At 35.8% G+C, this 19,518-nt stretch overlaps 1 protein-coding gene across 1 annotated transcript in view; it reads right to left on the reverse strand.

The window, feature by feature from the left end:
- The window catches only part of LOC149804106 (phospholipid-transporting ATPase ABCA3-like), a 79,289-nt gene extending 62,294 nt beyond the window's left edge, over window positions 1–16,995 (reverse strand). The window contains exons 1-6 of the mRNA XM_089954039.1: window positions 16,749–16,995; window positions 14,307–14,560; window positions 12,189–12,426; window positions 3,355–3,528; window positions 692–873; window positions 54–185 (exon numbers count right to left, since the gene is read on the reverse strand). Of these exons, the coding sequence (XP_089810165.1) occupies window positions 54–185; window positions 692–873; window positions 3,355–3,528; window positions 12,189–12,426; window positions 14,307–14,560; window positions 16,749–16,995 (1,227 nt within the window). The remainder of the gene's footprint in view (window positions 1–53; window positions 186–691; window positions 874–3,354; window positions 3,529–12,188; window positions 12,427–14,306; window positions 14,561–16,748) is intronic.
- Window positions 16,996–19,518: the final 2,523 nt, after the last annotated feature.

Here is a 19,518-nt window from a genome sequence, read left to right on the forward strand (position 1 = left end):
CTCAGTGTTATAGAACTTAATAATACTCATGAAAGACCCTGCATGATACTGACCTTTCTAAGGTTCTTGATGCACATTCCAATCTTCACATCTGTTCGATCTCTCTCAAAATATTCAGGGTCACTGCCTGCGCCACCGTAATTGTGAACCCTCCTGTCTATCTTTGTACCACACCAGTAGGATGGCTAAAAAAAGTAATACACTTTTCGTTCATGCAAAGTTAAACATAATTCATTTCAGCTTGATGTTTAGACAGATATCAACCTAAGTTATATAAGAATTTATCTTTGTTCTAACAGTTTAGAAAGTTCTTGTTCATTTATTATTCAACTTTGAAACATGCCATACAGTGTGTCATTGATTTCTAATGGTACATTTCCCCTCAATTTATCTTAAATGAAAATACATAGATAACCTAAAATCTGCAACATTATACCTACAGAATTTGTTGATATACTGAGCACATTAAACTGTGACTTGTGATTTTAAGCACAAGAACACATAAAAAACAACAGTAAGTGCAATATGTGAGACCAGGTCAGGGTCAGAGTTATCTTAAACCAAGATGCATGTAATGCACAAGTAAAAATACTGTTTGCATCTATGAAACATGCAAGTTCTATAATTTAACGTTGAAGTTTTTATTTTTTATTTTGACATTTGTTACCAACTGAACACATGAAAGTCTTACCATGAAAGGAAAATAGAAAGGCTGCGCTACACCAAATTCCCCTGGGTGGACATTGTCCACATACATTGCAACAATCATGTAGATTGCTGTGTCCACAAGCAACATGATAATGGCTAACAGTAGGGTAAAGTTGTCGTCCACTACTCCTGGCTCGCTAAAATTGCTCCATTGCGCTCCTGATCCTGGTGAAAAATAAAACTCGAATGGATCAGCCCTTATATTTAGACCATTATAACTATCATATATTATTTGTTAAAACAGACCCTGATCTGCTGATCACATAATGCAATGACAGACCAGAGTCTACATCTTCTGGTATATTATGCAACTGCAGATCTGGGTCTAAGCCATGTGCAGTTGGGCCTGACTTGAATGCCAGCATATACGGTACATTTATTTACTGTAAATTCATTGCAGTTGAACCTTACTTATAAGTGAGTATATATGGTACTTGCAATATTAATATCTGGTCAAAGTTCATTTTACTCAAGGAGGTGTATTTATTCTCGAAGTAGACAACTGCATACAAAGTTTTTAGGCCAAAGAAAAAATGTGTGTTTTCGGTTGGCCAAACGTCCCAGTTTCTCAATGACAACCACCCTAGCACTTTTTCCCACACTGTAAAAAAAAACAAAAAAAACAAACAAGTGGTCAGGTGAATAAAATTGTTGTTGGGTTTAATGCCATTTTTCAGCACAAGATAGGCTATACGTGGAAGCCAGTACAAATGGTGGAGGAAGAACCAGGGAAAACCCTGGAAAGAACCACCAACCCATGAGAGGCTACTGGCAAGCTTTCTCACATACCCACACTGGCCGAGACCAAGACTCAAACCCATGCAGACAAAGGTGAGGTGACGGTGATTTATAACAGTGGGCACTTAGACCACTCAGCCGCTTGGGACCCCCAATAAAATGTTTGATTTGTGAGGATGAGTCAAAGCATTGTAACGTAGATTTTTTAGAAGAAAACGGCAATGTCTTGGTTGAACTGATATTTCATGTAGGGCTCTCAACAGAGCTTCAGAATGATGAATCCTGGACTCCCAATTCCTGGAACTCAGGAGTACACATGCACATTCTGAGAGTCCCTGGCATAAACTCACATGTCATACTTAATTTTACAAAGAACAGAAAGGAGCATAAAAAAGGTATATAATCATTTTGTTATAGATTTTGGATTCAATCCTAAGACTTTTATAAGATCATACTGGAAACAAGCTATTTGTCAGCAATTGTGCAAACTATATTTTAACATAATGCACCTTATTATCTTGTTTAATCAAAGGATTTCATCACTTTTTCATGTTCTCTGCTGTTAAAATGCATTTCCATTTATAATAATGAAACTTACATAATAAACCTGTCATTATACTGTACAATATGTATTAATGTAAATTACCATCATAAGGAAGCTTTGTCTTATTAGGAAAATATTAGATGCACATTTGAGTTCAGGTTCTCTTGGCCTTCACACTGACTTCCCTTCCACCATTTTTCTCTTTTTTTAGGCATTAATGTCATTTTCATCATAAGTCTGTTCCCCAACAAATGAAAACAGCTTTTGCTGACTCATTTTTAAGACTCTACATACTTTTCTGCACTTTTAAAAATCTGTCAGCAGATAATGTAAGTACCCAGGTCTAAAAAATATGTACTTAAGTATCAGTTATTATTATGAAATATCAATGATTTAACAATATATTCCAAATCAAACTCTGAGAAAGCTTTGCTTACTTGCATGATTTATTTATGCATTGTCACCAATTTAATTTAAATACTGTTACAACAAAAAAGTGACTTGTTTTTTTATGCCGAACAATCAAAAGTGCTTACATACACACTCTGCAGAACATGTTTTTTAAAGTCAATTCAGAGTAGCTTCAGTGGTATGGATTAACTGTTAATTAGCCATAATGTTTACCTAAGTCAAGCTACAGCTATTCCCCAATTCAGCCAACACAGACCAAAAGGGAAAATGATTTGCATCCTTTGAGAATCTAATGTGTATTGGACCCTAGAGCTTGGGTCTCTGAGCTCAGTTCATGTACAGACAAAAATGTGTTCAGATGACAAGCATCCTATCTTGTATGGTATAGATGAAGAACCCTTGATTCAAGAGGCATGGACAAAGCGCCAAACTTAAAAAGGCCATAACTCATTTAAATTTTTAGATTTATAAAGTGAAAATCAAACCTGGCTAAACATAATATCAATCTTTATAATGCCACAACAGGTCATATCAAATTTAGCTTGACTGCGTGCATGGATAACACACACAGACACAAAACATGTGTAAACTCTTGATGATATGTGAACTCTGGTGATATGTGAACTCTGGTGGTATGTGAACTCTGGTGATGTGTAAACTCTGATATGGGAACTCTGACGATACATATAATCTGATATATGAATTCTGGTGAAACAAATTCTGACACTGATTCATGATAAGGCCACCTTGGAACACATCATCATTTCTTCACATGCACATTTTTTAAGACTTCAATTCATTTCAAATGTTTTTTTAGCACAGGTGACATCGTGACACCTGTATCAGGACAAATATAGGTGAGAATATAAACTGGCCAAACATTTTGACATTAAATATCTTACCTTTAATAATATTTATTACAAAGCTGTAAGACAGAACACAAAAATATTTACCTGTTCCTTCATAGATGGCAATGGTCTTGACCCCAAACGCCATGGCAATATTGGACAACAGACATGCAGCTAATTTCTGACTTTGTGTCATTGAACTGTAGTAATCATCCAGAAAGAAGAACACACAGTAAGTCAAGAAGAACAAAATGCCAGCAGCAAAGGCAGCAGTGATGGCTGTAACATGAAAATAAACGATTTAACATTATATCAAGCAAGCAGTAAATCAATGTTTCATAAAGCTGAGTTATTTGTGAAAAATCAAAACATGAAATGTTTTGGTTTTTTGTTCCACTGCATAATGAAATAGAAATGCATTATGTCCAAATGCTCTGAGCAGGGTCGGCCTTAGGCTGATTGGACCAATTTGGCCCAATCGAGCCCTGCACGTTAGTAATTTTTAAAAACATATCTATAGAGAGAAAGTAATTTTAAAGCAATGAAAGAATATTTTACGTTCAATCTCATATAAAACTTGTTTAAAAGTTTATTTCCAAATGCAGTGCTCATAGTGAGCCGTGCCAAAATGATCCAGATGGGGCACCACATTTGCCATTCATTACAATCTACATTAAAACTTTCATTTGTGCATTTTTCATTAAAAAATCAATTTATTAAACACTTCAAATATTTGCTGCTAAATGAACTAGAAATATGTGCCTGGAAAACAGATGCCTGGTCACAGTGACCTAATTTAATCATAATCTTGACCAAGGTCACAGTGTCAATGGTTGTTCAAGTCATAAAAAATATGGTAAAGGTAATGCATTCAAAAGGTAATATGTCAGAAAACCTGTTTCTTCAATGTATTTTATACAAAAGTAATAAATGTATTACTTTTCAAAAAGTAAACTGTTAGAAATGAACATAGCTTTTTTTAATTACACAAGTAACACCTTACTTTTTTCAAAGTAACGCTTGCTAATAAAATCCATTTCATGTCTGCAATTAGACAAGGCCATGGACTCAAAGGAAACAGACCTAAAAATTGCTGCCATCATTACAAGAGTTGGATTGGACTCTAAATAGAATATATATATATATATATATATATATATATATATATATATATATATATATATGTATATGTATATATATATATATATATATATATATATATATATATATATATATATATATATATAAAACCTTGATCTTAACTGTACATCTACTTGACTTCCTGGTGAGAAGTTTAAAAAAGATAAGATAATTATTTTTATTAATGGTTAGACCACTTCATGAACAAATCTGAATTCTGAAAATAAATTTACCAAAAAAAACAAATCAAACAATTTTACTGCATGACATCTGGGAATAAGGTGTGTATATTAGCTTCATATTTAATAGCGAGAGAGAAAGTTGTTGGTGGAGGGCGGGGATTTAGTTGATAATGTATTCCTGTCCATTTACGTACTCTTGTAACACTACAATTCATATAAAGAATAAGTGTTATTCTTGTGTACAAAGAAATAATTAAAAGCACCATAATTTAATTCACTAGTGAATAATAGTGAACAAGGTGGTGAATGGTTGACTTTGGCAACATTTAAATTACCAATTTCATTCTTTGTGTTGTAGGTTGCAAAATTTGTTTATTTATTTAACAATAATTATTCAATCATTTGTTTGTTCCTTTTTTCTTTCCTTTATTAATTCAGGAAATCAATAAGGAATGGGAAAGGCTGAGAGTGCACAGGTCCAGTATATTATAACTGCGAATAACATAAACCCAATCTGCCGTTGCATATTATGCAGGCAGATTTGGGTCAATGCTGTTTGTTCTTTTGACTACTGCAAATAAACTTCATCGACTCAGATCTCCTGGTGCATTATGCGATGGCAGATCATGGTATCTGCAGTTTTCAGCTGGACTCAATTTAGTGAAAGCATGTAAGCTTAAATTCCGTTGACACTATGTTCATCCAAAACTAAATCTTGTACTCTATCAAAAGTAATATTCTAAGACCACGAAGGATGAGTAACACACATTTATATACTACTTTATAATATTTGTATAAAATAAAATGTGTTACAATCTATACATTTTAGAAATCACAGTCCAATACATATATACATATTCCGAACTCCATCTTCTACTACATGTAGTACTACAAGTCGCATCACCAAGCAAGGATTACACCTAAACATGAAACTGTTTCAACTAAAGATGTCCATGGTTGAATTACATGGCGATATTTTCCTTTTAATAAGTTGTTAATCAGATGGTGACGACAATGACTGTCTTTCACACACACACACACACATATATATATATATATATATATATATATATATATATATATATATATATATATATATATATATATATATATATAATTTTCATTTTATTGAACTGTCACTTCTACAGATATACACATCATGTATATTTGACTGGACTGCCATTACTGTATATTATGTATACCAGATCTGGATATTTGATTCTACTTTCTTTTCTATACAACCCAGGATCTATTTTACGATAATAATAATAATAATGAGAACTTTGTATAGCGCCTAATCTTTAGAAGCTCTAAGTGCTTTACAACATTAGACAACACCTATGAGATAAAAAACATATAATAATATTATTATAAAAACAAACACCATGAAATTAGAAAAACATTAAAAAAAAAAAAAACATGCTGAGAATATTTCAGGTAGGAAACATTATTAGGTCTTTAAGTTTGTTCTTGCAGTCGAAATAAGTGAGTTTTGAGAGCCCTCTTGAATGTGATCACCGTGTCTTTGTGTCTAAGTTCAGTGGGAAATTCATTCCACATTTCTGGGCCCTGGTATACAAAAGAATGCTGTCCATATGACTTTGCTTTCATACTTGGAATAATGAGTATACGATTGTCAGAAGAGGAGAGTAAGTATCTTGCTGGTGTGTACACATGGGTGAGATCGGATAGGTATGTTGGGCTAGAGTCTGACAGTGAAACATAGCACAGAGAACACATCTTGTGTTTGATTCTGGATCAAATGGATAGCCAGTTTAGGGTATAGAGCAGCGGGGAGGTGTGCTCTGATCATGGTACTCTAAGTATGATCCGAGCAGCTGTGTTCTGAACTTTTTGAAGTTTCTGGAGTAGATATTGAGATGAACCAGACAGAATTGAGTTACAATAGTCCAGTCTTGAAAGTACAAATGAACACACAAGTGTTATAGTGGCATCAACTGAAATATATTTGCGAATTGAGCTGATGCGTCTCAGCTCAAAATATGCAGCCTTGCATATATATGTTCATGACATGTTGGTGCAATGTGAGAATACTGTCCAGAGTAACCATTAAGTATTTGTACTGATTGTGTCAATTTAATGTTGGCGTTGTTGATATTTATTGTTTGAGGTAAAGGATGTGAATGAGAAAGTCTTTGTGTTGTGCTCAGAATGGCCTCAGTTTTATCATCATTCATCTGCAGCTTGTTAAATGTCATCCATGATTTCACATCAGAAATGCGCCTCTCTACCCCTTGGATGGTAGCATCAAGTTCAGTTGGGTGGCTAGATTTGTATATTTGGGTGTCATCAGCGTACAATTGGTGAGACACTGGATAACGATCTATGACACTTGAGAGTGAATGAGTGTACAGAATGAAAAGAACAGGTCCAAGAACAGACCCATGTGAAACACCACAACTGGGCTGGAGTGTATTCCATTTGCAGATACAATTTTTGTCCTGTTGACCAAGACTGTTTGAATTTAGATGAGATACAAGCTGGGATAGAACAACCTTTTCTAAGATTTTTTATATGAATAGGAGATTAGAAACTGGGTGGTAGTTCTTTAAATTGTTATGGTCTAGTGTTGGTTTCTTCAGCACAGGCTTTACAATGGCAGTTTTGAAAAATGATGGGAATTCCCCGGATGAGAGAGAGGTATTAATAACATCAGTTAGTGAAGGCAATACAGGATCTAAGCACTCAAGCAGCAGTGATGTTGGAATTGGATCAAGTTCGCATGACTTTGGTGCACTCTTCATCAGGATTGTACGTAAGAAATCCATAGAAACAGGTTCAAATGCTGCTAATGGTTGCCGCTCAAATTCTGTACCCCAACTGTATGGTGATGACAAGTCAATTGAAATTGTGGTGTCAAGCTTATTTCTAATGGTTTGTACTTTGTCACGGAAGAAATTTGCAAACATGTCTGGAAGGTCAACTGGAGAGAAGGTAGTTGGAAGTGGTGTAGATTTGTTCCTTGACATTAGCTTGTTAGTAATCTCGAAGAGCTCTTTGCAGCTGGAACTTTCCATCATCTTAGTAGTGTAGTGGGCTGATTTTGCTGCATTCACTATATTTGTGACATTCTTCTTAGCGACTTCATAGATTTGCTTATGAATAGTGAGTCTGGTGGAAAGCCAGAGCCTCTCAGCTTTACGGTGGTCTCTTTTAGCAGTGGGAAGCTGATCCCTAACACTCCAATACCATGGAGAACACTTCTGAATTGATACTCTGCACTTGGTAGCTGGGGGCATGTTTGTCAAGCAATGAACGCAGACAGTTATCGAGTTGTTCTGCGGTAGTAGGTAAGCAAGTTGTTAGGTTAGCTTGGATGTCGTGCATTAGTTTGGTTCTATTTATCATACGGAGGTTTCTCTTCGTAGCAGATAAAGATGGATGGTTAGGGACTGATACGTCAAGATTGCATATAATGCAGAGAATGGCATATAGTGTGATCATGTGATCTGAATTAAAATCTAAGTACAAATGCACCAAAAAATTAACTGAATCCATGAGAATGAGGCTCTCAAAGATTGTCAGTTGTAGAATATACTGTATATCGTAATACCCTATGATCCTCTTTTCTAAAATGATGGATCCACTGAAAAATAAACTTTGTATTGCACTTTCATTCATGCCAGAATCCTACTATCCACCCACCAATACTTCCCTTAATGCAGACATAACTTAAAAGTGAGCACCACAGCATTCAGTGTGATATGGTTTGAAGCAATAAATGACTGGCTGGGTGCATTAAGCCAAGGTTAACCATTTATAAAGGAATCTAAATAACATTGTGAGGTAGGGTAATACAACAAATGTCACCAATGTTGATGGCTGCCAGGGATCTACCCATATTTCATCAAGAGGATGCATCACAAATTCAATGAGTCGGAGTTGATTTACCTCACCTGAACAAGGAGGTTTTAACCCCACTGTATGCATCATGTCAAATAATGTGAGGTTACTGATCATTGATACCAATATGAGGATCATTGATACCAATATGAGGATCATTGACACCAATATGAGGATCACTGATGCTAGTATGAGGATCAATGATACCAATATGAGGATCACTGATGCTAGTATGAGGATCATTGATGCTAGTATGAGGATCATTGATGCTAGTATAAGGATCACTGATACTAGTATGAGGATCATCGATACGAGTAAGAGACTAATATGTACACTACTTTATAACAAAAAGTATAGACAAAATTTATAAGACTCATGGTACTAATTACAGCATGACCCTGCTATAGCATGCTCCATTATAACACAAATTTAGATATAACATAGTTGTACCTAAAGTTCGCATACATGTACTTTTCTCATACACAAAAATTTGTTCCTTTTTTAAAAGTATGAAAAGTAATGTGTAAAAAGTTTATTATCATTTTCAGGGAAAAGATCGTGTATGAATTCAAATATAAGATGATCATGGCATGGCTCCTACAATTTCATATACATGTATTTTTCTCGTACTCAAAGAAAACGTTTTTCCTTCTTAAAGTACAAAAAATAAAGTGAAAATGTTTATTCCGAGATCGTGCTGGGCTTCGCCAATGCCGCAAATTGCAATTTATATTTCCTACTGGCAACAAAATATAGGATCTGGCAATTTTTTATCGCAACATTATTTAAATTTGTATATACAACCTTAGGTTTGGAGTGAAGAAAATCCTAGAGTTCATGAAAGGAAGACAAAAACTTGATATAAAATGCACTGGAATTTATCTATTGTTAGATAAACAAATTCTATGTTCATATTAACAAACAATCTTAAGAGTGCATTGTTACATCATAATCTGCTTACTCTGACATCTGGCCTGAGTACTGTATGATAGGAGATCTCGTAACTTTTATTAAAAAACTTTCTGGTAGTGGAGATCAACAGCACAAGGTACTATCTCTTAATGGATCTTACGGACAAAATAGTGTCGGATTATCAGCAACTCACTAGTAATTAATATAGTTATTTTGACTAACCTCTATGAGGATTGTAAGCAAAATTCCTCTTCTTTTCACTCAATGAATTAAATCCTTCAGAACATTCATATTTTCTATAGTAATCCCTGCCAGAACATAACAGAATACCTGTGTCTTCATTGTCTGCTGGCCTTTTTTTTTTTAAACTTCTGATGCATGCAATGAAGGCAGCATCACTCAGCCACCAGAAATGTTGCCAAAAACAAAAACAAAAACAAAACAAAAATAACGGAGATGTACTTGCTGGTCTATCTATGCTACCAGGCCTAGCTACAATCAACCAACTTTTGAAGGCAGGAAAAGTAACTGCTACAATCAAACAAAACGACAGCTAATTCCTTTCGTTTTTAAAATGTAACTAGAAATAAAGTTTTGTTGAAACTTCAAAGAAAACTGATCACCTCTGAAGCACCGATCATTCTGTATAAATATTAAGTAAATAAAAAGAATTCAGTCCCAATCAATGTTCTACAATTATTTTGATGTTGTTGTCGTTGTTTCAGGGTTTAACGCCATTTTTCAGCACAAGATAGGCTATACATGTTGGCCAGTATTAATGGTGGAGGAAGAACCCGGGAAAACCCCGGAAAGAACCACCAACCAACAAGAAGCTACCGGCAAGCTTTCTCACATATCCATATTGGCCGAGCCTGAGACTTGAACCTACGCAGACAGAGGTGAGATAGCAGTGATCCGTGACGGAGAGCGCTTTAGACCACTCGGCCACTTGGGGCCCCTTATTTTGATGCTGTCAGAGCAATAAGAAATTGGCATTTGTTTGGTCCTCCAAAGTCATCCTTTAGCGGTAACCTCAATAACACATTCACCCTTCATCAAAGAAAGCCGACTATAATCTTCAATAAAAACAAATAATCTTTTCGTCAAAGGAAGTTAGTACCAAACTTAATTAAAAGCAATGGAATCTTATTGATTGCAGCATTTTCCAAAGTGACTGGAACACATTTATTGTGCCATGAAAGTTACATTTTTGCAGGGAAAATGTTATACTTATGGTTGCTACCAATGGTAGCATAAAACAAAAATTAAATGTCCAATCTTTTAAAACCATATACAGTGTATATATGGCTGTCAAGTTAACTGAAGATGGGGTATCTTGCAAAGATGTTTGTTAAACTTTTTAATTCAAGTTTTAATTTCCTTATCAATAGCCTCATCCCCTGGGCAGCCATGGCAAGATCATACTGTCTCCAGCTGACCAAGATCTAAACCAATTTAAGTACCTGTACATGTAACATGTAAACAGTTATAGCTTTATGCTACTTGTGACAATTGTAGAGAATTGAAAATGACAATCAGATATAGCTAAAAATGAGGACTTCCATTTTTTTAACATAAATACACTTTATTTGTTTTTTTCTAATGGGATGTGAGACATACATTAAGTTTATTACATGTGCTCTATACTCGAATTCAAGGATTTATTATATACAAGTACAGTACTTAATGGATTATGGATTGTACTACACAAATGTTAAGTTGTCAATATACAGGTGTTTTTCAGACTAGTTTGTATTCATTTAATCAAAAGCACATATTTTTGCACCCACTTTGCCCCCCCCCCCCCTTGCCAGCTAACAGACTTGGTTGGTTATAACATGGTTTGGTCTATAACACAGTTGGGTTCTATGAACTCCAACTACCGTGTTATATTGGTGTCGGTGGCAGATTGGGAACCTGTCAAGAATGCCTGAAGATAAAACAGAGTATATATGGGTTTGGCTGGCCACGAATGGTTGGTAATGAAAAGTACAGAAAATTTTAGTGAAAAGAATCTTTTGAGATCTAAGAAAACAGGCGGGTTTCTTAAATCTGAAACCATGTGTCACAGATTCATTAGTATTATATGTAGTAGACTAGTCTATATTGAAAAAACATGGTGCCAGATATTATCAAGTGAAACAAGCTTTAGTGATGTCACTCATGGATGTTATATGACTGAACAATTTTAGAGGAGAGGAATTTTATTAAACTAAAGAACATGCTGCAACAGCAAAAGGACAAACAAATAACGCTTTAACAATTGCCCTTTTGATTGGGTAAACGGGTAACCAATCATCAGGATCATCAGATATCTGGTTTACTTTTTCTGAACTTTTGACATCTCTAGTTCTTAGCTTTCAGGTTTTTTATATTTTTATAAATAGCTATTTTGTGACCATGGTGTTGGCCATGTGTTAAATAATATTCAATGTTTCTCCAGTGATATTGGATGCCATCATTGGAGAAATCATGCTTTGTTGAGACAGTGTGTGTTTGTGTGTGTGTTATTTGGATTTTTAACTTAGCTATAACAATGTTTCAGTCATATCGTTGCGAAGTCTGCAGTGTGGCAGTTTATTGTGATGTCTATCACTGGGGCATCATGCTGCAGACATGTAGCAAGATGTCCCACCCAGTCACATTATCCTGAAACCAGGCCCACCAGTCCTAACACTAACCTTTTAATGCTGAGAACCTAGTGTAGCAGCTGTTAGTACCATTTTTATAAGTCTGTGGTGTGACTTGGCCGGGGTTTGAACCCAAAACCTCCCACATCTGAGGGAGAGATACAATAAAAACTGTATTTAGAAGAAGTATGCAAAGTCAAATAAGACTCACCTTTCTTGAAGAAGGTGCACACCATAAAACTGAAAGCAATGACGGACAGGCTGTAGCAGAAGAGAAACACGTAGAATAATGTGGGATCTGTGAAAGAAAGAACCTTCCCTTTGTCTGAAAACTTGATGGACAACATCAGCGTATAGAAAAACATAGCAACAGCCAGGTAGATGAGACACTTGACAAACCAAGACAGCCAGTAGATGGCATTGCTTAGACCCATCATCTTCATGGACTCCTGTTAAAAGGAAAGACGCAAGACAGGCATGAAATTAAATAACTTAAAAGTATGAATTAAAGTTACAGAACTTTCCAAATCTACTGATCACAAAATCCCTTTAGTCACCAACTAAGAGTCAAGGGCAATAACTCATTTAAAATGTAAGTGATTTTGTGGAAACTTGCAAATCAAACTCATTCCTAGTCTCATCAAAATAAAACTGCATCTAAACTTCAACAAATTACCTTTGATGCTGCTGAATCCAAAGGTAAGGTAAACGCAATCTGAGGGACTGTAATTCCTCAAAATCAAAGGTATTGAACTTCTCTGCAATTTCATCTTACTTACAACGACGTTTTATCTTGCCAGTACAATGGCCTTCATCAAAGTTAAGATATAATTTCTGATAGTAATAGCTCTTCTATCTGACATTCAGTATACATAAAATTAAAGAAAAAATTACAGATTTGCTGCAAGGATGTTCCAACATGGCAAAGTAATATGACTCTGACTTATAACATTTTAATTTATAGATCAGTTCATTAATCTGCAATATGGCTTGATGAACTTATTCAAGATCTAATGACAAGTTATTCATGCAGTTAAGAAAACAAATTCACATTTATCGTATAAAGCTGACACTGAACTAACTACCAGCATGGCAATCTGACCAATGGAAATTGTGTCGAATATAATAGATTTGAGCCACATGTACTGACCTATGGACAGGCAATCTGACCAATGGAAACTGTGCCGAATATAATAGATTTGAGCCATATGTACTGACTTATGGACATTGTGTCTAATATGTACAGACTTGAGCCATATGTATTGATCTATGGTCATTATGTCTAATATATATAGATTTGAGCCATATGTACTGACCTATTGACATTTTGTATAATATGTATAGACTTGAGCCATATGTACTGACATATGGACATTGTGTCTAATATGTACAGACTTCAGCCATATGTAATGACCTATGGTCATTATGTATAATATGTACAGACTTGAGCCATATGTACTGACATATGGTTATTATGTCTAATATGTATAGACTTGAGCCATATGTACTGACCTATGGACATTGTGTCTAATATGTACAGACTTGAGCTATATGTACTGACCTATGGACATTTTGTCTAATATGTACAGACTTGAGACATGTACTGACCTATGGACATTGTGTCTAATATGTACAGACTTGAGCCATATGTACTGATCTATGGTCATTATGTCTAATATGTATAGACCTGAGCCATATGTACTGACCTATGGACATTTTGTATAATATGTATAGACTTGAGCCATATGTACTGACCTATGGACATTTTGTCTAATATGTATAGACTTGAGCCATATGTACTGACCTATGGACATTTTGTCTAATATGTATAGACTTGAGCCATATGTACTGACCTATGGTCATTATGTCTAACATGTATAAACTTGAGCCATATGTACTGACCTATCAACATTATGTCTAATATGTATAGACTTAAGCCATATGTACTGACCTATGGACATTGTGTCTAATATGTACAGACTTAAGCCACATGCACTGACCTATTGACATTATGTATAATAGGTATAGATTTGAGCCACATGTACTGCAGGCAGGACAGTAGCAAATTAATACATCTGCGAGTATAGTGAAATGTCAGAAACTTAGCACCCCTGCAATGTCACGAGGTTCCTTGCCACGTAATTCCGAGTGATCTAAATGTGTTATGAGGAGACTTTTGTATTTGATTGAGAACAATGATAGTTTACCCATTTAACCATTGCAATTTGCCAGTTTTACTGCTTCCACTGACATCAGGAACTTGGTGACAATAAACGAGCAATAATGTCTTCACACCATGAAATACACAATCTTATCAATATACTTGTACCTTCAGCATTTTCTCCTTTTCATAGGCAATATTTTTGGATATCTGCAGAGCATTCAGCAAGAAGCTCAAGACAATGAACAGGGGCAAATTTGTCTGCAGTACTGACAACATGGGATCGCTAACATATGCTGGGTAGGGCATTCTCTTCAACGTCATGTCAAAGTCTTTGCTTAAATTCACCGAGGAATTGGATTGCTCAATAATCATCTTGTCAATCATGTACTGGATGTACAGAAACCCATCAGTAATGTATTCTGGAATGAACAATTGAAACATGTCTATTAATTACAAGGTACTCTGTAGTACAGTGGTAGGTTGTTAATAGTATAGGAAAAGTCTTTTGGTGGTCAAGAAAACAAACACTCTGTAGTGTTGATGGGTTATACATGATGTAATAAAAATACTACTGGTCTTGAAGTAAAAAGGTCATAGTTGATGGTCACTGTAACAAAGATTTTTTTAAATAAAAGGCTACTACAGAATAACATTAGTTCCATAATACATACCTCAACAAAATTTTGTGGATGCACTTGGGTAAGGAAGAAGGCTGGTGAAAAGGTCAAGGTAAATCCAAACAATAAAGACATTTCTACATCACAGACCTGGATCAGACTTTGTGGGTGACCACTATGGTGACCTCTGATGCGGGAGGTTGTGGGTTCAAACCCAAGCCAAGTGATACCAAAGAATTATAAGAAATTATACTAGCAGCTGCCTGATTTGGTGCTCCACATTAAGAGGTAAGTGTTAATCAAACACACACATACAGACACATACTGAGATTGTTAACGCTACGTCAATAATTAAGTTAACAATTAAAAAACAACACCAACACACAAACATGATCATATGATAAAGATGAAGCAAACCGATTTCAAGATTAAAATGTCAAAGGCTGAGGTCATTTTAGTTCAAAGAAGTAGAAAACACTTCTGAGCAAAACACATTTTCACAGAGCAGTATTAATCATTAGGCAGGCAGGTAATGTATTATTTGAAAGCAAAGGAAAAAGTCCTCTTGCTGCACTGACTATGTATGTGTGTTTTGGATTGTCAACATAGCTTTAACAATTTTTCATTCATATCGCTATGATGTCTGCAGTGTGGCAGTTTATAGTGATATCTAGCACCGGGGAATCGTGGTGCAGATGTGTAACATCATGTCCCACTCAGTCACATTATCCTGCCAACAGGACAACCAATCATAACACTACCCTCTTAATGCTGAGTGCCAAGCGAAGCAGCTGCTAGTACCATTTTTAGTAAGTCTCTGTAATGACTCGGCTGGGATTTGAGCCCAAGGCTGCCTGCATCCAATTGCTATTTAAAATGATTAAAAGATACATGGTAATTGTTATTTTTACCATCATACCTTATCTTTCAAACACCTTTGGTAACATAATACCATAAACTGTTTGTTATTGTTATTGCTGTTGCATATTGTTGTTGGGGGCCCCGAGTGGCCGAGTGGTCTAAAGTGCTCTCTGTTATGGATCACTTCCATCTCACCTCTGTCTGAGTGGGTTCAAGTCTCACATTTGGCCAATGTGGGTATGTGAGAAAGCTTGCCAGTAGCTTCTTGTGGGTCAGTGATTCTTTCTGGGGTATTCCGGGGTTCTTCCTCCACCATTAATACTGGCTGCCATATATTGCCTATCGTGTGCTGAAAATGGCATTAAACCCAACAACAACAATAACTTATTGTTGTTGATGTTGGCCACTTTCCACCATGCACCTGCACTATATTTAGCTCCCACAACCAGATTTACATAAAGACTGTCCCAAAATGGAAAAAAGAAATAGAATAAAAAGAATGCAATGTACAGTTCTCATTAAATACATTATTTTACCCCCAAAAAGGAAGGGAGGGGGCACTGGGTAGACGATTTCTTAGACCCCTATGGTGACAGACATACAGGGTGAGGGAAGAAAACAATTTGTCTTCATTCTTTTCATTAACGAGGAGCACAAAAGGAAACACTTGTTAAATTTGCATACATGATGTTTGTTTCCATAAAAAAATAAAACTTGTTCTCAACTGCGCTGTCATATTTTGAGGTCTTTCGAGAAATATTGCAAAATTTGAGAATTTTTAATAACATTTTCCATTTAGGAAAATTTGTCTTATTTTACATGACCATGATGATGATATGTATACATGTTACAATGAACATATAGTCATTGTGGTATAACTTCAAGAAATGAAATTACTTAAAATTATCACTAATTTGGGGGCAAAAACTGGCCGTAATCCAACCTTGTCCTTGATATATTGATGTCACAATCATAAGTAATGTATCATACCTGAAACAAGCTCTTCATTTATAATGCTAGTTATTTCATATTAATGTCCCCGTTTTATGTCAAAATCATTTTATGTGTTTATTTAAGGAGAAATGCTGTTTAAATATAAGTGGATCTATGCCTCATATGGAAAACTTACGAGAATTTCCAGCTCTGGGTCCTGATGTCTGGGATAGTCCATAAGTTTCAGAAGTATGCCACTCGTTCTGGCTGCTTATCCGCAGGGAGTATTCTATATTCTGAGGTAACTGAGGGCCGTTGTAGTTGTCTCCACTGAAAACCACCGCAAATGTGACATTTTCATCTCTCTGATACTCTGCTAACAGGTCATCTTCAGTGCTAAACCCTGTCACTGAAATAGAGGCTATGAAATAAGTTCTATCCATAGACAGATCCAGTCACACAATTTTATCTTATTTAAATGTTTTATTACGAATATGTCAAATAGTACGTACATGTAACTACCTTGTTTCCATTGATTACATAGTCTTGCGACGGTACTCATTTCATCCTTTGTGCTTATTATTTCAACTTATCACTTCGTTTCGAGGAACTGTTAGATAATTATTTATTACCAAATGACAATATTTTATGTTGCCTTATTTGTGTAAGGTTATTTTATAGTCAAATACTGCCTTTACGTCTGTAATGTCGCCATTGTTCCCTGCATCACTGGGGCTCGTTACAAAGAAAATCAAGGGATGGGGGTTCTAACCTGTATATTATTACAGGTTTTAACCCCCATCCCTTGATTTTCTTTGTAACGAGCCCCTGTGCCTGCATCCTATCTTGCTGAGACCGAGGTGGTACCGTTCTCGTTTCTAACACGCGAATCTCAGACTATTGGTGGTCTCCGCTGAGTATGTTTGTGTACACATTCAAGGTTCTCCAAGGGTGCAGAGAGCATAAATAAGGCCCAGTCGTTCCATGAGTGACAGACAGTATTTAAGGCAGAAACTTCTTTCGGAATATAAAGTCGGACCTAAATTTAAAAATTCGGGAATTACAAATTTTTTGTGTTTTTCAAATGTTATCAACCACGACAAATTGTATTCAGGTAAAACCATCAATAAAATTGTTATGTTATGAGAATACCTAATTTCGGACTTGACAAGATTTTGATTTATAAAAATTTCGGACTTGCTCAGATTTTGATTCATAATTTCGGATTTCAGAATATTTTGATTTATATAAAGTTCGGATTTCACCAGATTTTAAGTTGAAGGTTTTATTTTATAGGGAGTTTATAGTGTTACGTGTATCTGATTTAATACATATTTATTTTAATTTAATTGTTTGTCAGTTTTAAATTTTTTTATTCTGTTACATGCTATTAAAATATAAATGTACTCACTGGAGATGATATTTTTTCAAAAAAATCGGTTGACCTGAATCATTTTATTTTAAAACACCAAATGTTGGTCTGGATCCTGACCTTGATTCGAAATTGTTAGCAGGCTCGTAAATAAATTCTATTTTTATTTTAAAATGATTGGTTGTTGTCATGGTCATGATGGGACTACGTAATGTAAGAAGTAAACAATTTTGTAAACTTTTTATTCTCGGAGTACAACATGGGTCAAAAGTTGACCAGTATCATCAAGCAGCTGTACGCCAAGGCTACCAGTGCAGTAATTGCCCAAGGTTATGTGGGGGACTGGTTCCAGACAACAGTCGGAGTACGTCAAGCTGTCTCCTGTCACCCATGCTTTTCAACATCTACATGCAGCGTATCATTAGCGAAGCCCTGGAAAACCACTGTGGGACAGTCAGCATTGGAGGGCGTTACATCACCAACCTCAGCGCTGCAGACGACACTGATTGACCGGCAGGCAGTGAAGACGAGCTTGCCACCTTAGAGAAGAACCTGGGTGAAACATCTTCCAGATTTGACATGTAGTTAAGCGCTGAGAAGACACAGCTGATGACAAATAGTAGCAAACAAATCTCAGCCAAGATTAAAGTCAGAGGACAGGAATTGGAAACAGTGAGTCAGTTCAAATATCTTGGTTCCATAATCACCGAAGAGGGATCAAGAGCAGAAATTTTGTCAAGAGCAGCACAAACAACGGCAGCTATGTTAAAGCTAAGACCCATCTGGAGAGACAAGAATATCTGTCTGAAAACTAAAATCAGACTATTGCGAGCACTAGACATCTCAATCTTTTTGTATGCATGTGAGGCCTGGACCCTGACAGCAGAATTACAACGAAGAATCCAGGCATTTGAAATGAGATGCTACATAACTATCCTTGGCATCTCTTACATGGACCACATCACAAATGAAGAAGTGCGCATCACCATCAAGCGCAAAGTAGGCCAATATGATGACCTCCTCACCACCGTCAAAAAGAGAAAGCTGAAATGGTATGGCCATGTCACTAGAGCATACAATTTATCCACAACAGTACTGCAGGGCAGCGTCCAGGTTGGCAGAAGGAAAGGTAGACAGAGAAAAGTTGGACTGACAACATCACAGAATGGACCAGGAAAAGTTTTGCGGAGACACAGGCATTGGCACATGATCGAGACAAGTGGAGGAAACTTGTCAGATGTTCAGCAGCATTTTTACAGAATATTTTCAGGGAAATAAGTTATTTGTTACATTATACAAAGCTTGTTGTTTTCAATTTTTCTGTGTTACTGTTTATTCTAGCCTAAACACGTAACAATAGTCTGAATATACCTCCCAGTTCGTTTGTAGCCCCCTTTGTAGAATGTATGATAGTGTTATTTGTATTAAAATATTAATTCTGCTTACTATTTACAAGCATTCTTGTATATAATCCGGGATAGCGCTTTCCGTTCCGTCTGGTGTATATTTATAGTTCTGTATAATTAATTATATATACATTGATTTCTTTCATAGGAATCCGGAATGACTGTAGATACATGTGAATTAATTATTA

This window comes from Sinohyriopsis cumingii, chromosome 3 (genome assembly GCF_028554795.1).
Source record: "Sinohyriopsis cumingii isolate HCF-2022 chromosome 3, ASM2855479v2, whole genome shotgun sequence".
Lineage (NCBI taxonomy): Eukaryota > Metazoa > Mollusca > Bivalvia > Unionida > Unionidae > Sinohyriopsis > Sinohyriopsis cumingii.